At 35.1% G+C, this 24,031-nt stretch overlaps 1 protein-coding gene across 7 annotated transcripts in view; it reads left to right on the top strand.

The window, feature by feature from the left end:
* The first annotated feature begins 13,734 nt into the window (after positions 1-13,734).
* Kuz (zinc-dependent metalloprotease kuz) overlaps positions 13,735-24,031 on the top strand; it is a 121,108-nt gene continuing 110,811 nt past the window's right edge. For 5 of the 7 annotated variants that reach the window (XM_083058844.1, XM_083058841.1, XM_083058843.1 and 2 more), the window contains exon 1: positions 13,735-14,897. In XM_083058844.1, the coding sequence (XP_082914970.1) occupies positions 14,828-14,897 (70 nt within the window). In that variant the 5' untranslated portion in view covers positions 13,735-14,827. The remainder of the gene's footprint in view (positions 14,898-24,031) is intronic. The other 2 variants (XM_083058846.1, XM_083058845.1) reach the window with 1 other exon arrangement.

Genomic DNA, 24,031 nt, shown 5'->3' with positions numbered 1-24,031 from the left:
CGATATTTAATATTTTAAGACGAGCCAAAAATGTATTGATTATACATTTTAATAGTACATTCATTGTAGAATTTTTTGGTTTCAAGCAGACACCAGCGTACAAACTTCTTCGTTTGATATACGTAAAATTATGGTGCGCCGCATAGGGTTCGCGGCAAGAAAGTATCGATTTTTAATATTTTAAGGCGAGCCAAAAATTTATCAATTATAGATTTTGAAAGTACATTCATTGCAGAAACTTTTGGTACCAAGCAGACACCAGCGTACAAACTTCTTCATTTGATATACGTAAAATTATGGTGCGCCGCATAGGATCCGCGGCTACATTATGTCGATATTTAAATATTTTAAGACGAGCCAAAAATGTATTGATTATACATTTTAATAGTACATTCATTGTAGAATTTTTTGGTATCAAGCAGACACCAGCGTACAAACTTCTTCGTTTGATATACGTAAAATTATGGTGCGCCGCATAGGATCCGCGGCTATTTTATGACAATATTTAATATTTTAAGACGAGCCAAAAATGTATTGATTATACATTTTAATAGTACATTCATTGTAAAATTTTTTGGTATCAAGCAGACACCAGCGTACAAACTTCTTCGTTTGATATACGTAAAATTATGGTGCGCCGCATAGGGTCCGCGGCAAGAAAGTATCGATTTTTAATATTTTGAGGCGAGCCAAAAATTTATCAATTATAGATTTTGAAAGTACATTCATTGCAGAATCTTTTGGTACCAAGCAGACACCAGCGTACAAACTTCTTCATTTGATATACGTAATATTATGGTGCGCCGCATAGGATCCGCGGCTACATTATGTCGATATTTAATATTTTAAGACGAGCCAAAAATGTATTGATTATACATTTTAATAGTACATTCATTGTAGAATTTTTTGGTATCAAGCAGACACCAGCGTACAAACTTCTTCGTTTGATATACGTAAAATTATGGTGCGCCGCATAGGATCCGCGGCTATTTTATTACAATATTTAATATTTTAAGACGAGCCAAAAATGTATTGATTATACATTTTAATAGTACATTCATTGTAAAATTTTTTGGTATCAAGCAGACACCAGCGTACAAACTTCTTCGTTTGATATACGTAAAATTATGGTGCGCCGCATAGGGTCCGCGGCAAGAAAGTATCGATTTTTAATATTTTGAGGCGAGCCAAAAATTTATCAATTATAGATTTTGAAAGTACATTCATTGCAGAATCTTTTGGTACCAAGCAGACACCAGCGTACAAACTTCTTCATTTGATATACGTAATATTATGGTGCGCCGCATAGGATCCGCGGCTACATTATGTCGATATTTAATATTTTAAGACGAGCCAAAAATGTATTGATTATACATTTTAATAGTACATTCATTGTAGAATTTTTTGGTATCAAGCAGACACCAGCGTACAAACTTCTTCGTTTGATATACGTAAAATTATGTTGCCCCGCATAGGGTCCGCGGCAAGAAAGTATCGATTTTTAATATTTTAAGGCGAGCCAAAAATTTATCAATTATAGATTTTGAAAGTACATTCATTGCAGAATCTTCTGGTACCAAGCAGACACCAGCGTACAAACTTCTTCATTTGATATACGTAAAAATATGGTGCGCCGCATAGGATCCGCGGCTACATTATGTCGATATTTAATATTTTAAGACGAGCCAAAAATGTATTGATTATACATTTTAATAGTACATTCATTGTAGAATTTTTTGGTTTCAAGCAGACACCAGCGTACAAACTTCTTCGTTTGATATACGTAAAATTATGGTGCGCCGCATAGGGTTCGCGGCAAGAAAGTATCGATTTTTAATATTTTAAGGCGAGCCAAAAATTTATCAATTATAGATTTTGAAAGTACATTCATTGCAGAAACTTTTGGTACCAAGCAGACACCAGCGTACAAACTTCTTCATTTGATATACGTAAAATTATGGTGCGCCGCATAGGATCCGCGGCTACATTATGTCGATATTTAAATATTTTAAGACGAGCCAAAAATGTATTGATTATACATTTTAATAGTACATTCATTGTAGAATTTTTTGGTATCAAGCAGACACCAGCGTACAAACTTCTTCGTTTGATATACGTAAAATTATGGTGCGCCGCATAGGATCCGCGGCTATTTTATGACAATATTTAATATTTTAAGACGAGCCAAAAATGTATTGATTATACATTTTAATAGTACATTCATTGTAAAATTTTTTGGTATCAAGCAGACACCAGCGTACAAACTTCTTCGTTTGATATACGTAAAATTATGGTGCGCCGCATAGGGTCCGCGGCAAGAAAGTATCGATTTTTAATATTTTGAGGCGAGCCAAAAATTTATCAATTATAGATTTTGAAAGTACATTCATTGCAGAATCTTTTGGTACCAAGCAGACACCAGCGTACAAACTTCTTCATTTGATATACGTAATATTATGGTGCGCCGCATAGGATCCGCGGCTACATTATGTCGATATTTAATATTTTAAGACGAGCCAAAAATGTATTGATTATACATTTTAATAGTACATTCATTGTAGAATTTTTTGGTATCAAGCAGACACCAGCGTACAAACTTCTGCGTTTGATATACGTAAAATTATGGTGCGCCGCATAGGGTCCGCGGCAAGAAAGTATCGATTTTTAATATTTTGAGGCGAGCCAAAAATTTATCAATTATAGATTTTGAAAGTACATTCATTGCAGAATCTTTTGTTACCAAGCAGACACCAGCGTACAAACTTCTTCATTTGATATACGTAAAATTATGGTGCGCCGCATAGGATCCGCGGCTACATTATGTCGATATTTAATATTTTAAGACGAGCCAAAAATGTATTGATTATACATTTTAATAGTACATTCATTGTAGAATTTTTTGGTATCAAGCAGACACCAGCGTACAAACTTCTTCGTTTGATATACGTAAAATTATGGTGCGCCGCATAGGGTCCGCGGCAAGAAAGTATCGATTTTTAATATTTTAAGGCGAGCCAAAAATTTATCAATTATAGATTTTGAAAGTACATTCATTGCAGAATCTTCTGGTACCAAGCAGACACCAGCGTACAAACTTCTTCATTTGATATACGTAAAATTATGGTGCGCCGCATAGGATCCGCGGCTACATTATGTCGATATTTAATATTTTAAGACGAGCCAAAAATGTATTGATTATACATTTTAATAGTACATTCATTGTAGAATTTTTTGGTATCAAGCAGACACCAGCGTACAAACTTCTTCGTTTGATATACGTAAAATTATGGTGCGCCGCATAGGATCCGCGGCTATTTTATTACAATATTTAATATTTTAAGACGAGCCAAAAATGTATTGATTATACATTTTAATAGTACATTCATTGTAAAATTTTTTGGTATCAAGCAGACACCAGCGTACAAACTTCTTCGTTTGATATACGTAAAATTATGGTGCGCCGCATAGGGTCCGCGGCAAGAAAGTATCGATTTTTAATATTTTGAGGCGAGCCAAAAATTTATCAATTATAGATTTTGAAAGTACATTCATTGCAGAATCTTTTGGTACCAAGCAGACACCAGCGTACAAACTTCTTCATTTGATATACGTAATATTATGGTGCGCCGCATAGGATCCGCGGCTACATTATGTCGATATTTAATATTTTAAGACGAGCCAAAAATGTATTGATTATACATTTTAATAGTACATTCATTGTAGAATTTTTTGGTATCAAGCAGACACCAGCGTACAAACTTCTGCGTTTGATATACGTAAAATTATGGTGCGCCGCATAGGGTCCGCGGCAAGAAAGTATCGATTTTTAATATTTTGAGGCGAGCCAAAAATTTATCAATTATAGATTTTGAAAGTACATTCATTGCAGAATCTTTTGTTACCAAGCAGACACCAGCGTACAAACTTCTTCATTTGATATACGTAAAATTATGGTGCGCCGCATAGGATCCGCGGCTACATTATGTCGATATTTAATATTTTAAGACGAGCCAAAAATGTATTGATTATACATTTTAATAGTACATTCATTGTAGAATTTTTTGGTATCAAGCAGACACCAGCGTACAAACTTCTTCGTTTGATATACGTAAAATTATGGTGCGCCGCATAGGGTCCGCGGCAAGAAAGTATCGATTTTTAATATTTTAAGGCGAGCCAAAAATTTATCAATTATAGATTTTGAAAGTACATTCATTGCAGAATCTTCTGGTACCAAGCAGACACCAGCGTACAAACTTCTTCATTTGATATACGTAAAATTATGGTGCGCCGCATAGGATCCGCGGCTACATTATGTCGATATTTAATATTTTAAGACGAGCCAAAAATGTATTGATTATACATTTTAATAGTACATTTATTGTAGAATTTTTTGGTTTCAAGCAGACACCAGCGTACAAACTTCTTCGTTTGATATACGTAAAATTATGGTGCGCCGCATAGGGTTCGCGGCAAGAAAGTATCGATTTTTAATATTTTAAGGCGAGCCAAAAATTTATCAATTATAGATTTTGAAAGTACATTCATTGCAGAAACTTTTGGTACCAAGCAGACACCAGCGTACAAACTTCTTCATTTGATATACGTAAAATTATGGTGCGCCGCATAGGATCCGCGGCTACATTATGTCGATATTTAAATATTTTAAGACGAGCCAAAAATGTATTGATTATACATTTTAATAGTACATTCATTGTAGAATTTTTTGGTATCAAGCAGACACCAGCGTACAAACTTCTTCGTTTGATATACGTAAAATTATGGTGCGCCGCATAGGATCCGCGGCTATTTTATGACAATATTTAATATTTTAAGACGAGCCAAAAATGTATTGATTATACATTTTAATAGTACATTCATTGTAAAATTTTTTGGTATCAAGCAGACACCAGCGTACAAACTTCTTCGTTTGATATACGTAAAATTATGGTGCGCCGCATAGGGTCCGCGGCAAGAAAGTATCGATTTTTAATATTTTGAGGCGAGCCAAAAATTTATCAATTATAGATTTTGAAAGTACATTCATTGCAGAATCTTTTGGTACCAAGCAGACACCAGCGTACAAACTTCTTCATTTGATATACGTAATATTATGGTGCGCCGCATAGGATCCGCGGCTACATTATGTCGATATTTAATATTTTAAGACGAGCCAAAAATGTATTGATTATACATTTTAATAGTACATTCATTGTAGAATTTTTTGGTATCAAGCAGACACCAGCGTACAAACTTCTTCGTTTGATATACGTAAAATTATGGTGCGCCGCATAGGATCCGCGGCTATTTTATTACAATATTTAATATTTTAAGACGAGCCAAAAATGTATTGATTATACATTTTAATAGTACATTCATTGTAAAATTTTTTGGTATCAAGCAGACACCAGCGTACAAACTTCTTCGTTTGATATACGTAAAATTATGGTGCGCCGCATAGGGTCCGCGGCAAGAAAGTATCGATTTTTAATATTTTGAGGCGAGCCAAAAATTTATCAATTATAGATTTTGAAAGTACATTCATTGCAGAATCTTTTGGTACCAAGCAGACACCAGCGTACAAACTTCTTCATTTGATATACGTAATATTATGGTGCGCCGCATAGGATCCGCGGCTACATTATGTCGATATTTAATATTTTAAGACGAGCCAAAAATGTATTGATTATACATTTTAATAGTACATTCATTGTAGAATTTTTTGGTATCAAGCAGACACCAGCGTACAAACTTCTTCGTTTGATATACGTAAAATTATGTTGCCCCGCATAGGGTCCGCGGCAAGAAAGTATCGATTTTTAATATTTTAAGGCGAGCCAAAAATTTATCAATTATAGATTTTGAAAGTACATTCATTGCAGAATCTTCTGGTACCAAGCAGACACCAGCGTACAAACTTCTTCATTTGATATACGTAAAAATATGGTGCGCCGCATAGGATCCGCGGCTACATTATGTCGATATTTAATATTTTAAGACGAGCCAAAAATGTATTGATTATACATTTTAATAGTACATTCATTGTAGAATTTTTTGGTTTCAAGCAGACACCAGCGTACAAACTTCTTCGTTTGATATACGTAAAATTATCGTGCGCCGCATAGGGTTCGCGGCAAGAAAGTATCGATTTTTAATATTTTAAGGCGAGCCAAAAATTTATCAATTATAGATTTTGAAAGTACATTCATTGCAGAAACTTTTGGTACCAAGCAGACACCAGCGTACAAACTTCTTCATTTGATATACGTAAAATTATGGTGCGCCGCATAGGATCCGCGGCTACATTATGTCGATATTTAAATATTTTAAGACGAGCCAAAAATGTATTGATTATACATTTTAATAGTACATTCATTGTAGAATTTTTTGGTATCAAGCAGACACCAGCGTACAAACTTCTTCGTTTGATATACGTAAAATTATGGTGCGCCGCATAGGATCCGCGGCTATTTTATGACAATATTTAATATTTTAAGACGAGCCAAAAATGTATTGATTATACATTTTAATAGTACATTCATTGTAAAATTTTTTGGTATCAAGCAGACACCAGCGTACAAACTTCTTCGTTTGATATACGTAAAATTATGGTGCGCCGCATAGGGTCCGCGGCAAGAAAGTATCGATTTTTAATATTTTGAGGCGAGCCAAAAATTTATCAATTATAGATTTTGAAAGTACATTCATTGCAGAATCTTTTGGTACCAAGCAGACACCAGCGTACAAACTTCTTCATTTGATATACGTAATATTATGGTGCGCCGCATAGGATCCGCGGCTACATTATGTCGATATTTAATATTTTAAGACGAGCCAAAAATGTATTGATTATACATTTTAATAGTACATTCATTGTAGAATTTTTTGGTATCAAGCAGACACCAGCGTACAAACTTCTGCGTTTGATATACGTAAAATTATGGTGCGCCGCATAGGGTCCGCGGCAAGAAAGTATCGATTTTTAATATTTTGAGGCGAGCCAAAAATTTATCAATTATAGATTTTGAAAGTACATTCATTGCAGAATCTTTTGTTACCAAGCAGACACCAGCGTACAAACTTCTTCATTTGATATACGTAAAATTATGGTGCGCCGCATAGGATCCGCGGCTACATTATGTCGATATTTAATATTTTAAGACGAGCCAAAAATGTATTGATTATACATTTTAATAGTACATTCATTGTAGAATTTTTTGGTATCAAGCAGACACCAGCGTACAAACTTCTTCGTTTGATATACGTAAAATTATGGTGCGCCGCATAGGGTCCGCGGCAAGAAAGTATCGATTTTTAATATTTTAAGGCGAGCCAAAAATTTATCAATTATAGATTTTGAAAGTACATTCATTGCAGAATCTTCTGGTACCAAGCAGACACCAGCGTACAAACTTCTTCATTTGATATACGTAAAATTATGGTGCGCCGCATAGGATCCGCGGCTACATTATGTCGATATTTAATATTTTAAGACGAGCCAAAAATGTATTGATTATACATTTTAATAGTACATTTATTGTAGAATTTTTTGGTATCAAGCAGACACCAGCGTACAAACTTCTTCGTTTGATATACGTAAAATTATGGTGCGCCGCATAGGGTCCGCGGCAAGAAAGTATCGATTTTTAATATTTTGAGGCGAGCCAAAAATTTATCAATTATAGATTTTGAAAGTACATTCATTGCAGAATCTTTTGGTACCAAGCAGACACCAGCGTACAAACTTCTTCATTTGATATACGTAATATTATGGTGCGCCGCATAGGATCCGCGGCTACATTATGTCGATATTTAATATTTTAAGACGAGCCAAAAATGTATTGATTATACATTTTAATAGTACATTCATTGTAGAATTTTTTGGTATCAAGCAGACACCAGCGTACAAACTTCTTCGTTTGATATACGTAAAATTATGGTGCGCCGCATAGGATCCGCGGCTATTTTATTACAATATTTAATATTTTAAGACGAGCCAAAAATGTATTGATTATACATTTTAATAGTACATTCATTGTAAAATTTTTTGGTATCAAGCAGACACCAGCGTACAAACTTCTTCGTTTGATATACGTAAAATTATGGTGCGCCGCATAGGGTCCGCGGCAAGAAAGTATCGATTTTTAATATTTTGAGGCGAGCCAAAAATTTATCAATTATAGATTTTGAAAGTACATTCATTGCAGAATCTTTTGGTACCAAGCAGACACCAGCGTACAAACTTCTTCATTTGATATACGTAATATTATGGTGCGCCGCATAGGATCCGCGGCTACATTATGTCGATATTTAATATTTTAAGACGAGCCAAAAATGTATTGATTATACATTTTAATAGTACATTCATTGTAGAATTTTTTGGTATCAAGCAGACACCAGCGTACAAACTTCTTCGTTTGATATACGTAAAATTATGTTGCCCCGCATAGGGTCCGCGGCAAGAAAGTATCGATTTTTAATATTTTAAGGCGAGCCAAAAATTTATCAACTATAGATTTTGAAAGTACATTCATTGCAGAATCTTCTGGTACCAAGCAGACACCAGCGTACAAACTTCTTCATTTGATATACGTAAAAATATGGTGCGCCGCATAGGATCCGCGGCTACATTATGTCGATATTTAATATTTTAAGACGAGCCAAAAATGTATTGATTATACATTTTAATAGTACATTCATTGTAGAATTTTTTGGTTTCAAGCAGACACCAGCGTACAAACTTCTTCGTTTGATATACGTAAAATTATGGTGCGCCGCATAGGGTTCGCGGCAAGAAAGTATCGATTTTTAATATTTTAAGGCGAGCCAAAAATTTATCAATTATAGATTTTGAAAGTACATTCATTGCAGAAACTTTTGGTACCAAGCAGACACCAGCGTACAAACTTCTTCATTTGATATACGTAAAATTATGGTGCGCCGCATAGGATCCGCGGCTACATTATGTCGATATTTAAATATTTTAAGACGAGCCAAAAATGTATTGATTATACATTTTAATAGTACATTCATTGTAGAATTTTTTGGTATCAAGCAGACACCAGCGTACAAACTTCTTCGTTTGATATACGTAAAATTATGGTGCGCCGCATAGGATCCGCGGCTATTTTATGACAATATTTAATATTTTAAGACGAGCCAAAAATGTATTGATTATACATTTTAATAGTACATTCATTGTAAAATTTTTTGGTATCAAGCAGACACCAGCGTACAAACTTCTTCGTTTGATATACGTAAAATTATGGTGCGCCGCATAGGGTCCGCGGCAAGAAAGTATCGATTTTTAATATTTTGAGGCGAGCCAAAAATTTATCAATTATAGATTTTGAAAGTACATTCATTGCAGAATCTTTTGGTACCAAGCAGACACCAGCGTACAAACTTCTTCATTTGATATACGTAATATTATGGTGCGCCGCATAGGATCCGCGGCTACATTATGTCGATATTTAATATTTTAAGACGAGCCAAAAATGTATTGATTATACATTTTAATAGTACATTCATTGTAGAATTTTTTGGTATCAAGCAGACACCAGCGTACAAACTTCTTCGTTTGATATACGTAAAATTATGGTGCGCCGCATAGGGTCCGCGGCAAGAAAGTATCGATTTTTAATATTTTAAGGCGAGCCAAAAATTTATCAATTATAGATTTTGAAAGTACATTCATTGCAGAATCTTCTGGTACCAAGCAGACACCAGCGTACAAACTTCTTCATTTGATATACGTAAAATTATGGTGCGCCGCATAGGATCCGCGGCTACATTATGTCGATATTTAATATTTTAAGACGAGCCAAAAATGTATTGATTATACATTTTAATAGTACATTTATTGTAGAATTTTTTGGTATCAAGCAGACACCAGCGTACAAACTTCTTCGTTTGATATACGTAAAATTATGGTGCGCCGCATAGGGTCCGCGGCAAGAAAGTATCGATTTTTAATATTTTGAGGCGAGCCAAAAATTTATCAATTATAGATTTTGAAAGTACATTCATTGCAGAATCTTTTGGTACCAAGCAGACACCAGCGTACAAACTTCTTCATTTGATATACGTAATATTATGGTGCGCCGCATAGGATCCGCGGCTACATTATGTCGATATTTAATATTTTAAGACGAGCCAAAAATGTATTGATTATACATTTTAATAGTACATTCATTGTAGAATTTTTTGGTATCAAGCAGACACCAGCGTACAAACTTCTTCGTTTGATATACGTAAAATTATGGTGCGCCGCATAGGATCCGCGGCTATTTTATTACAATATTTAATATTTTAAGACGAGCCAAAAATGTATTGATTATACATTTTAATAGTACATTCATTGTAAAATTTTTTGGTATCAAGCAGACACCAGCGTACAAACTTCTTCGTTTGATATACGTAAAATTATGGTGCGCCGCATAGGGTCCGCGGCAAGAAAGTATCGATTTTTAATATTTTGAGGCGAGCCAAAAATTTATCAATTATAGATTTTGAAAGTACATTCATTGCAGAATCTTTTGGTACCAAGCAGACACCAGCGTACAAACTTCTTCATTTGATATACGTAATATTATGGTGCGCCGCATAGGATCCGCGGCTACATTATGTCGATATTTAATATTTTAAGACTAGCCAAAAATGTATTGATTATACATTTTAATAGTACATTCATTGTAGAATTTTTTGGTATCAAGCAGACACCAGCGTACAAACTTCTTCGTTTGATATACGTAAAATTATGTTGCCCCGCATAGGGTCCGCGGCAAGAAAGTATCGATTTTTAATATTTTAAGGCGAGCCAAAAATTTATCAACTATAGATTTTGAAAGTACATTCATTGCAGAATCTTCTGGTACCAAGCAGACACCAGCGTACAAACTTCTTCATTTGATATACGTAAAAATATGGTGCGCCGCATAGGATCCGCGGCTACATTATGTCGATATTTAATATTTTAAGACGAGCCAAAAATGTATTGATTATACATTTTAATAGTACATTCATTGTAGAATTTTTTGGTTTCAAGCAGACACCAGCGTACAAACTTCTTCGTTTGATATACGTAAAATTATGGTGCGCCGCATAGGGTTCGCGGCAAGAAAGTATCGATTTTTAATATTTTAAGGCGAGCCAAAAATTTATCAATTATAGATTTTGAAAGTACATTCATTGCAGAAACTTTTGGTACCAAGCAGACACCAGCGTACAAACTTCTTCATTTGATATACGTAAAATTATGGTGCGCCGCATAGGATCCGCGGCTACATTATGTCGATATTTAAATATTTTAAGACGAGCCAAAAATGTATTGATTATACATTTTAATAGTACATTCATTGTAGAATTTTTTGGTATCAAGCAGACACCAGCGTACAAACTTCTTCGTTTGATATACGTAAAATTATGGTGCGCCGCATAGGATCCGCGGCTATTTTATGACAATATTTAATATTTTAAGACGAGCCAAAAATGTATTGATTATACATTTTAATAGTACATTCATTGTAAAATTTTTTGGTATCAAGCAGACACCAGCGTACAAACTTCTTCGTTTGATATACGTAAAATTATGGTGCGCCGCATAGGGTCCGCGGCAAGAAAGTATCGATTTTTAATATTTTGAGGCGAGCCAAAAATTTATCAATTATAGATTTTGAAAGTACATTCATTGCAGAATCTTTTGGTACCAAGCAGACACCAGCGTACAAACTTCTTCATTTGATATACGTAATATTATGGTGCGCCGCATAGGATCCGCGGCTACATTATGTCGATATTTAATATTTTAAGACGAGCCAAAAATGTATTGATTATACATTTTAATAGTACATTCATTGTAGAATTTTTTGGTATCAAGCAGACACCAGCGTACAAACTTCTGCGTTTGATATACGTAAAATTATGGTGCGCCGCATAGGGTCCGCGGCAAGAAAGTATCGATTTTTAATATTTTGAGGCGAGCCAAAAATTTATCAATTATAGATTTTGAAAGTACATTCATTGCAGAATCTTTTGTTACCAAGCAGACACCAGCGTACAAACTTCTTCATTTGATATACGTAAAATTATGGTGCGCCGCATAGGATCCGCGGCTACATTATGTCGATATTTAATATTTTAAGACGAGCCAAAAATGTATTGATTATACATTTTAATAGTACATTCATTGTAGAATTTTTTGGTATCAAGCAGACACCAGCGTACAAACTTCTTCGTTTGATATACGTAAAATTATGGTGCGCCGCATAGGGTCCGCGGCAAGAAAGTATCGATTTTTAATATTTTAAGGCGAGCCAAAAATTTATCAATTATAGATTTTGAAAGTACATTCATTGCAGAATCTTCTGGTACCAAGCAGACACCAGCGTACAAACTTCTTCATTTGATATACGTAAAATTATGGTGCGCCGCATAGGATCCGCGGCTACATTATGTCGATATTTAATATTTTAAGACGAGCCAAAAATGTATTGATTATACATTTTAATAGTACATTTATTGTAGAATTTTTTGGTATCAAGCAGACACCAGCGTACAAACTTCTTCGTTTGATATACGTAAAATTATGGTGCGCCGCATAGGGTCCGCGGAGACATTATGTCGATATTTAATATTTTAAGGCGAGCCAAAAATTTATGGATTGTTCATTTTAATAGTACAATTATTGCAGAATGTTTTCATATCAAACAGACACCAGCGTACAAACTCCTTCATTTAATATATTATACGTAAAATAAGGATGCGCCGCATAGGGTCCGCGGCAAAATAGTATTGAATTTTAATATGTATAAACGAGCCAAAAATTGATTGATTTATTTGTTGTATATTATATATAAACTCATACAATATGTTACGTAAAAAATATAATTAATTAATATTAATTAAATTATATAAAATTATTACACATCCTGTGCACGAAATTATCGATAATTAAAAAAGAAGTATAATAAGATTTTAAATTAATTTATATAAAACATACATCTCTGATTTTTAAAATATTTATTTAAATATTTATCGTATAAAAAGAGCGTATGCATTTCAGTATAATTAAAGTTTATTTTAATTCAAAAAGTTTAATATTTCCACGAGATATTTCAAATTACTTAAATATAATATATGCATCTTGCGTCAGACTTTTGCATGCGTATGCAAGATTATAATTTCTCTGATCGCGTATTTTGTCAAATCATGAATCATAGCACCTTTTATCTTTCTTTAACATTAATTGCTTTAATGAAATTTCTATCGTTTCAAGTTCATAAGATATTTTGAACGTATGTGTACGTATATGTATATGTAACACAAATTTGCAGTTTGCATTTTAAAAATAAGGCAAAAAATAATGCGATAATTATAAATGTACTATGTTTAATATAATCAAGATATCTCGTAATTACATCGTATTTATATTTAATCATAATTTATATTTCAAAAACTATTGTGATCTTTTGTTTGTGTATGCGTATTAGAAGGGTGAGGAATATCTTTATCTCTAACTCTTAGAGAATATTCATTACAACAATCGAGAAACATAACGCAAACTCTTGTGTATATAATAAATAAATATCGGGCATTGTAAATCAAACTCTGTTGCGCATGACGCAACCGCGACGTCAATGTCGCGTGACGTCATCGCTATAGAGAAGGACGGAAGTCGCGCCGAGCGGTACGTGCCGCCATCTGGTGGTGTCGTTTCTCGGGCGCCCGGAGACAGTGAGGCAGTTAGCATCGCGCACGCACGTTGCAAGGTTCCGTAGACGATTTAGGTAGGGAAGTGCAGGATCCCGGCGGTGGCAGGACTGTATCGTTGGGGACGGTGGGGTGTACGTGCGTGCGCGCGTCCGTTTGTCGTCGGTGTTTATGTGTGTGCGTGTTTTGTTGCCGCTGCGATGCGTCTACTAAATATCGAGTGGCCGTTGTCGTCCTCGCCGTCGTCGCCGTCGCCGTCGTCGCCGTCGCCGTCGCCGTCGTCGCCGTCGTCGTCGTCGTCGTCGTCGTCGTCGTCGTCGTCGTCGTCGTCTCCGCGCTGTGCGTGAAGGTACGAGCAACAGCCCGGAGATTCGTCAGCTGTTCGCGAGCGGAGAACGGATTGTCGTCGGCGCGAAACGGAAGTGGAAAGCGGCGGGGAAAGCGAGCGAGCGAGCCGAGCTCCAGCCAGCTGAAGTTAGTCGCGTGACGACGAGGGGCGGAACAAGTTGGTAGTTGGTAGTGCGCGTGTGTGTTGGTCGGAGGCGGTCGTCGTGCAGCGACCGCGTGCGAGCGTGATCTCGACGGGGAAAATGATGGCGTAAATCTCTTCGGAAACGAGAGAGAGAGAGAGAGAGAACGAGAACGAGAAAACGAGGAGATAGCGAGCAACGGAAGGAGCGAGAGGAAGAGAGAGAGAAGAGACGAGACGCGCGTCGCGTCGCGTTCGTACATACGTTCGTGTCGTTGTGGTGGCCGTCGTGTCAAGCGAAGCAGCAACCGTTGGTCCGCGTCCTCCGCGTCTATTGTACATATATCGTCGTCGCCTGCGAGCGAGCAGCAAAACTCGGGTTCGTCGCGATCGAGACATCGTGCGCGGTCGTGTGTGCAGTGTGGGAAGGAGAAAGAAACAAGTGAAGAGGAAGAAAAAGTGCGGGATTGTAACGCGCGTTCTCCTTCGTTCGTTTCCGTTGTTGTCGACCCTGTTGCTAGCGACCGCGCCACGCCGCGTCACGCCGTTTGTTTTGCATCTGCGAGTTCGCGGATACTCGCGAAGGTGGTGCCGATCGACGCCAGGTAGCCAGCGCGTCCTGACTGCAGCGAGGGATATAGTGTTACGATGATCAGTGACACGTGCGGATACGTTCTCTTCCTGCTGCTGCTGTTGCTGGTTCCCTACATCGAGAGCGGTGAGTCTCAATTCTTTTTTATCTCCGACTGTCTTGTTGGTTTTTGCAAAACAGGACGATTACACGTCTTATGTGTATGTGTAATACATACATATGTATACATATGTATACGGTGCGTACGTGCTTGTGAATATTTTTGACGTATGTATGCGTGCACACGCGCGTCCTTCCATGCGTGTGTATACGATATATGTGTGCGTCTCCCGTGAATCATCCTTTCATGGAGAGCGCGCTTGTCGCGTGTCTCTACACGCCTCGGAAGAGGTCGAGCGAGATAGTGACCACGAATATAAGAGAAATCGTCTTATACAATAATACATATGTTCTGACATGGCGGGATTAAAAATTTAGTTTCTCCGAATGACCCGAAAAAATATTTGGACACGAGAAAAATATTAAAATTGTCACGTTCGAAGAATGTTTTTCAGTTTTAATTCTATTTATGAGACGAATGTTATTACTGCACTTTTGTTCGCAATCCCTTTGTCTGAAAATTGTTTCTCTGAGTTTTTTTTTGTCGCATACAACTTTTTTCTACAGATTTCAAAGCGAATTTGTAGTAAATATTGCCTATAGAAAAGTATGTATAGTATATTGTTTTATAGATTAACAATATAAAATATAATTGAATTTAATTATTTCGGGAAATATTTGTTTTATCTTTCCTCGTATAATGATAGAAGTTATTTATATTTATGCATATGCTTGTAGTTTTTTTGTTATTAAATATAAAGAAGCTATAAAAAGAGTGAACATTGAAAAAGAACGATATATTCAAAGTAATATATTGTAAAATTTTCATTTGTTATGACTTTTAATATATTTGATTCATATTTTGTATATAAACGTACAATATATAGGATCTATAAAATTAATTACTTGGAAATTTGCAATTGCACGATCCAAAGTCGATTCGTATAAATCACACTGAAAATATGAAGAGACACAAATTGCAAAAAAAATATATATATGTTATAGAAAGTATACACTTGTAAAAAAATACACAAACGGTTTATACAGCATTTAAATATTCGATTCAGAACTGAACTTGCATCTGCGTTATTATACTAAATTGCTACGATAACATTATGTAAATTAATCAATTTCTGTTTTTGAAGTCAATATATACACACCGTTCTTATCTTGTTTAAACTCTTCGACATAGAGATGATAAATCTGTTTCGCGATGTAATAATATCGATTTATTATAAAAAGCCATTTATTATAAAAAGACAAGAATGTTTTCTCAGATTTCAAATATTATCGTATCGATTGTTTACTTTTCTCTCTTCGCGCCTTCAATATATTTCAGCTACAAAAAAAAACAAGTTATCGGTCTTTTCTTTGATCGTACTGCGCTCTCTATTAGAAGGAAATACGATGCATTGCATCATCATTTTCTGGAATTTCGGGTTGCATAGGAAATTCCGTCAATATGTCCCTACACGAGTCAGACGAAAAGCATGAATCATCTTGGTAACAAATAATTCACCGTGAACATCTCTCTACCGCAGTCCCTTACAATCTAATAGATTATGATTATATATTGTGCTATGCGTCATCCAATTGTTAGGTTTTAATATTTAGAACTCGTTACAATTTTCATATCAGCTCTCTCATTATTTTATTCAGAATTAATATAATTCTTTAATATAACTCTAGTGTATTATCTTTGGATAAAAATTTAATGAAAAATATAATGAACACGATATGCTTCAATTTTGCAATCTTTTAAACAGATTTAAATGCGATTAAAACTAATTCTGAATTATACGAAATACTACAATAACGACATTTAGTTTAAATAGAAATTTGCAGACACCTTTTATCCTCGAATTCTTTTTTTTCATAATTAAAATAGCGGATAAAGAGAATTAATTCTTTTTCTGCATTAAAAGCCGCGGGCACAAAGCGGTATTTTACACAGTATATTACGCGTAGTATTTTACAACAAATAAATGCATAATAAAGTAAGCGAAAATAATTCGGTACTACAATGTCGGAGTAATCCTGCGCGCGCGAAATCGCTGCAGGACGATCGCGAAAGTTTTCTTTCCCTCTCGTGAGCGCATCGCACGAGAGATGCGATGTGAATGGCCCTCGACGGAAGTCGTAATCAGCGATCCACCGCCGCGTTGGACGATAGTTACACGTCGATGTGCTCACCATACTATTTAACGATAACGAGGAAGAGTAAAGAAAACTCTCTCCTGTATTCGCGCACGAGATTTCTGTCGACTATATATATGTTGGTGCAAAATCGCGACTCGTAAATATGTATGAGAGGTTCTAATCCCGTTAAGGTATATTAAGGATGCGCGAGCTAGAGCGGGATTAGATTTCTATCGGCGATCCTAATCGTAAAATCCTCGATTAACATCCGGCGCGTTGACTTCGAGAGAAATTTATCGCTGCGTCTCTCTGTTACATAGTTTTGTCGCATTCCTAAACCAGACAATCATCCGGAAGGTGTGTTCGCACACGTGTAAGAATCTCGCGTGTTTACGAAACACTCGTATTTCAAAGGATCTCGCATGTGCCCGGGACTCTTAAGAGCTGAGGTTCTCTCGCGTTTGCCAAGGACTTTGCGTGCGCCAGGATTCAGCATTTGTAAAGACCTATGTACTTGGCTCGCATGTGGAAACCTTCGCGTGTGTAAGCAGCTTTTATATATTATACAAACGGCTTTGCGATGATGATAAGAGTGCGCGCGCGCGCGCGGATGTGCTTTCCACTCTCGTTCGAAACAGTTTTAGGAGATCGCCGACGAATATAGGACACATACGGTGTGTAATATATAATGTACTATAACGCGCGATATTTCTTTCGGAGATAGAAGCGAGTCGTCGCGCGACTTCTTTCTTATCTTACTTTAATTATTCATCGATTTCTTTTTCCTGCCTCTCGAATGCGAAACGCGATTCTCTTCCGGAGAATCCATGGAGAATCGTCGAGCTTTCTGGTTAATGAAAATCTCGCGAAAAATTGGAAAGAAAAGGCACTTCGCGCGATAAGTCCTCGCTCGAAATTTTTACTTTGAGAGATAAACGGAGGGGAAAAGAAATAGAAAGAAAGAGAGAGAGAGAGAGAGAGAGAGAGAGGAGGTCGAAAAATTGCTGGTTCGAGTAAAAAGCCGCTTTGGGACGTTGCATTGTGTTCGGAATATGAAGATGAAGTTAGGACGGATGACCGAGTCATTTCATTGTCCCGCGAGTAACGTATCTCAAGGACAAAAGGTTGGTTTTCTTTCGCGGACTTTTCAATTCCTCGGTGAACCACATCCTCTCATTGTCGCCCCTTCACCCCTCACCCTCGGCAAACTTACTTCGCGAGAGATATCTTCAAGCAGGGCACGTTGCGCTGCCATCTTCATCTCGAAAGGTTACGCGAGAGAGACTTGCCCTCCCCTGGTCTGGCTCGAATAACGTAACTCAAAAGTCGAGAGAGACGCCGCCTTTTTCACGTGATGGGAATTATATTTCTCCCCGTAATTGCGCGCGAAGACGACTCGTTTCGCAGACGCGAACTTGGTCCAACGAACTTGGGGTCGCGGAATTAATTCGCGTCGTTGATAATCCCGACGCCACGCCATGTCGTCGCCTCTCGAAGATCGAGCTTAGTTTAGTCCCAGTTTCTGATTTCTAACGTAATCAAGCCGATATTGCGCCCGTGGTCGCCGTAACCACACGCTATATTTGAGACTTCCATTATTCCATGCCGTGTTACGAATGGGGATCTGAAGTTTCGCCCAGCAGACAACGTTTTGCGTTCAAGGTCCGCCGTGTTTAGCAAGTAGTTTCAGATCTCACTGTATATTAGATCGAAAATCACAGATTCTCGCGCGAACAATGTTTCGGTCTACATTTTGTCTTACAATTAGAACAAAGAACCTTCCTCTCTTTTTCGAAAGTTCTAAAGTCATTAATCATGTATATGTACTATGAACATACCTTAGCAGTTACGTCACATTCTATTCACATGCTATTTACGTCCATTAAAGTAAGCAATCAGGGTAATGAACGCGCTTGTTCTTGAAAGAAGAATGCAATCGATTGCATCACAAGTTGGAATTTTGATACTAAATTCTAACACATACTCTTTTCATTGTTATCTCAACAAGAGTCTTATTATTCCGATTGCTTTTATTTTATATAGTTATTTGTACTATTTGTGAGAAATGAGATAATATTTGCAAATAAAAATTTACAGTTTTCATAAATTGACTATTTAAAAATTAAATACATACACGGAGAGAATTTTCTTTTAGAATTTAATACCCTAAAAATTATGGTAATCATAGGACAATATGGTATGGAAAGAATTTCATGAGAATTTCTCTGATTAATATTTATCACAATAAAAATAATATCTATCACAATAAAATATAAAACATGTTTGATTAATTTTACTAAACTGCATGGTAAAATTACTCAAACATGTTTTATATTTTATTGTGATAGATATTATTATTTTTATTGTGATAAATATTAATCAGAGAAATTCTCATAAAAAAATTCTTTTCATACCATATTGTCCCATGATTACCATGATTTTTAGAGTAAAGTCTAAGAGAAAATTCTCTCTGTGTATTTATGTAAAATATAGGTAATTTTATTCTTTTTCTCTTTTACACATTTTTACACAGTTGGAAAATTTGTGTTTTCTTGTTAAAAACGGTCCCCGTTAAAATTCATGTGTTAAATTAACATATTGCTGTTGTGTTAATTGAACTCAAATGTTAAATTATTAAAATAACTGAAAAAAAGTGTAAAAATAACACAATGTGTATTTACTTTTAATTTTACACAATAAATATGTTCGATATTATTAGTGACAAGATTTATCTGTTAAAATTTACAGAAAAAAATGTTAATTACGTAAAATATATTTTACTTTATAATATAAGTGGGGATGATAAAATGTAAAATTAACCATTATTTTAATTAACTTTTACATTAAAACTATGTTAATTTAACACAAAATTTATTTTAAGTTTACTTGAAGTTTGCATTTATTTTATGTTAAAATATTAACACAGTATTCGTGTTATCATTTAACATATCCGTATTATGTTAAATTAACACAAATTTCTGTGGACCGTTTGGGACATGTGATATTTGTTAAATTTAACACAAATTTTTCAACTGTGTACATTTAAAATGTTTACATTTGGATTTAGCAAAATTTCAACAGATTTTTAGAGATCTCTGTTATCGCATAATCACATTATTATATTAATATTTATACTATATTTTTATGCATCATATTGCTTAGATAGACTATTCTGTTTTTGATTAATTAAGAGATTAACTTCCTTAATGTCACGTCTCTCATGAGAGAAAGCTTTTATTGAAGCCGTATTTGTTGATCGCTAGAATAAGGCGCTTGCCTTGCACGATATTTAGCAAGATGAACTTTCGCGAGAATTCGAAGGGAGAGAGGAGAAAGGGGGTGGATCGCAGCTGAGCAGGGGTTCCTCAGGGAATTCGAGATTCCCGGAGATCAGGGGGGATCTTACCCCCGGGGTTATTCCGTATTCAGTGATATAGGTGGTCGCCGCAAAACTTCCCATTCGGCATTCCTGGCACAACCGCGCTATTCGACTCTGTTCGGAGCAGAATAGAAGGGTTTACCTATCATCGTAGTACCTACATGCAAGAGCATTCGCGATACTTGGTTGTGCGACGTCGCGCTGACCTTTTCCAGATTTCCAGTTTGCACATTGCGCTCGCGCAAATCTCGTCCTCGGTTGTCCAGAAAAGCGGATCGACAATCGCGGATTTAGGCCATATGATCGCGTATCGTTTTTACACTTATTTATTTGCTTAAAAATATAATTTGATTTAAAATAAAATTTGAAAAAAAGAAATATTAAAATACAATAAAATCGAGCAGTTATGATAAATTTGCCATGATCTCTGAGATCCTGATTCTGTTTTATTACGTGAATTATTGTCTATTTTTTTTTTTTTATAACAGTTTCAATTCAATAAACGACTGCTTTGTCACAATCTCACAAAGAAATTTTATAACGACGGAAATAATTTAAAAAAATATTTTAATACGGAACAAAAATATAAGAAGTTACTTTTGCGTCTTAAAACAGAGTCCGAGAGATAATTTAAGAGAGTTAGGTTTGAGTTCTTTCCAACTTCTTTCGTTGGAAAATTACATGTTGATCCAGAAAGAAACAGGAATGTGTGTGTGAAAGTAGCAACATAATATATTTTTAGAAGTTCGTAAAATTAATATCTTTTCTTTTTCTATACAATTGTTTTTAATGAACATTTAAAGTAGTCTAAAGCCGCTGGAAAAATATATCAACGTTAAGAAAAACTTGAATGTCAAATATGAAACTATAAAATAAAATTTAAATCAAATTATTTAAAGAATGTATCTTGAACGCGCTAATTTAATAAATAATATTCTCATTATATTTTCTTTGATATTTCACGTCAAATTTTTTCGGATATGTATGTTATATATATATAATATTTTTTTTCGTTCTTTACCGTTTGATTCTTGAATTGAGCGACTCCGCTCCGATCGTTTACGACGACGAGAGATAAGAATAGAATTGCAGAAAATACCGAAGTCTAGGTTGACGAGGTTTCGTTGTCGCGGTGATGCACGATCGAGAATCGTCGGGGAATCGTGGATCGCGCCGAAGAGGATGAATTGGAAGGTTTCTGGAAACCGGCCAAATGCCTACTTCGGCCCGGTTCAACCGAGGCGACACGCGAAACTCGGTCTCCGTTTAATCAACAGCTGATTTATGCTCCGTTAGAATGGGGCGTCTAAACTTTTGAGTAAACATACGCCGTGTAACTATCCTGCCCGTCTCGTGTTCTAGAGTTTGCTCAATGATGAAAAATATCTCTTAATTTGTACATTTCGTTTGAGGATTCTTTTTTCTCTCTTTAATAAAAATATGAAATAAATTAGATATTTATTCATTAGGACATATCTTTCAATTAAGACAGAATGGATTCAATATCCATATATATTATAGCTATATTTATTGAATTCTATTATTATTTTTAAAACAAATTGCATATATTGCTGTAAATTGCTGAATTTAGAAAATTACAATTATATATTTATACATTATCACCTCAGTGGAATTTTATTCTCGTTTCTGTAGTTATCAGAGCTTCGTGCTGGTGCCGATAATAAACTTGAATCGATTGCGGAGTAAGTTTAATTAATCAAGGCACGTTTATACAGATTGCGTTTACGCAACACCTCATGCGCGTTAATCACCTTGCAAACTTCATGGTCGTGAGAAATTTGCTGGATCACTTGGTACACGCGAGTCTTACTGTACTTTTCCTTACGCACCTTACGTCCGCGCGACTGCTCTCTCATTAGATGACGGTATAATCATAGATAATTGCGTTGTTGCATTTGTTGGACGCGCAATATAGAAGCCGATGTCTCAAACGAGACGTACGAGAAGATTAAAATCCTCGTATCGCTTTTATCATCTCGCTCGTTTGTTTCAAAAGCTGCTATATATACAAATATGGGGTAAATACGTTTCCTTTCGATTTGACTAATTTATGAAAATATTAAATAACTTTAAAATATTATTTCTCTGTACTGTTCTTGAGAATACAAATTTACAATTGTGACTTTTATTTATAATATAATTATACTTTGTTTATTTAAATTATTTTAAAAGAGATTTTAAGATTTTTATACAAAAAAATAATTTTAAAATTAATATCAAAATTTATCCTTGATATCAGTGCGTAGATTGATATCAAGAATTAAATAAACAGGAAATTGTATCAAATACTATCAGACAATTACGTTCCGTTCCATTGCACAAAACAAGCTATAATATCGCATGCAGCCTACAAATCGCTTATTTTACTTGAAAATTAATCGTGTCGGTCTATAAGCCAATAAATTCTAACGTATGAACATGCATCGGCAATATGCGTGACGTGTTCTAATAATAATTATATCAGCGTTCTTGGAATTCTGTTTTACTGCGAAGAACGAAGTTGTTATCCTTAGTTCACATTATATTTATGCTGGCTCAGCGAGATAATGATATCATGATTCTGATGATTCATTTCAGAATCGCAATATTATCCTATAATAATTTAGTCTTATATAGTCTTATTGTGAATTTAATGTCATTTTCCAATATTATTTAATTTCGTGTTTATTAAACGATTATAATCTGTCTTCGATCTTTACTTCGTATTTATTACAGTTTTATTATTGCACAAAGCATATGTTATTGTTCGAACATATGTACTTAAAATCTCATGAATTGATTTAAGTCGAGGCAACTTATACTCATCGAAAATATCTAAATCTCTGCAAAAATAGATTGGAGTATTGTGATAACATATTTAATATTCTGTGAATTTTTTTCTATTTTTAGAATTCAGAATTTAATTAAAATATAATTTATTTGCTGTTATATAATCTTAAATATATAAATTTAATTTTCTGCAAAAATATATTTATTATTATTTATTTTAGATTTTGTTGCAGTTTTATAAGCAAAGATTATACGTGACGTTAGAGATAACAATGTTGTGATTAAAGATTAAATACGTTAGTATAATTTTAATGTTTTTACGATTTTTATATTAATATAAATACAGCACTCACATTTTTCTCTTAAAAATTTTTTCAAAATAAATTTATCAAAAACAGCGTACTCAACTTTAACAAAAAAAAAATATATATATATATATATATCTGTTAATATTTTTATAAGAATTAAATTTGATCATTATACATTTATTTGACAATGAATGTTAAATAGACGCGCGAAAAATGCACATTGATCATAAATATAAAAATGGATTCCACATACACACATCGCAAAATTGAATTTCCGAGACAGTAACAGGATTAATATTAAAGCGCCACAAAGCTCTTTCGACACCAAATTTTCGCTTTCACGAACGAGATGAGCTTGTTACATCGTGGTCCTGACTCTTATTAGAGATGAAACGATATCGTCAGCTTCGACAATTCGCATTAGCAATTCTAAGATCGCTCGAACGCACCTCGGTCTCTCCTTTTTGTTGATCTCGATACTCTCTCTCTCTTTGCGAAGATTTCTCGCGTTTTATTCGTTATAACGCGGCTATCCCCGGAGGGTT

Source organism: Prenolepis imparis, unplaced genomic scaffold (assembly GCF_030444845.1).
Source record: "Prenolepis imparis isolate NDT839.2.m4 unplaced genomic scaffold, iyPreImpa1.0 SCAF_2, whole genome shotgun sequence".
Classification (NCBI taxonomy): Eukaryota; Metazoa; Arthropoda; class Insecta; order Hymenoptera; family Formicidae; genus Prenolepis; species Prenolepis imparis.
Note: the sequence above shows the minus strand (reverse complement) of the source record. Positions and strands in the feature narration are given on the sequence as shown.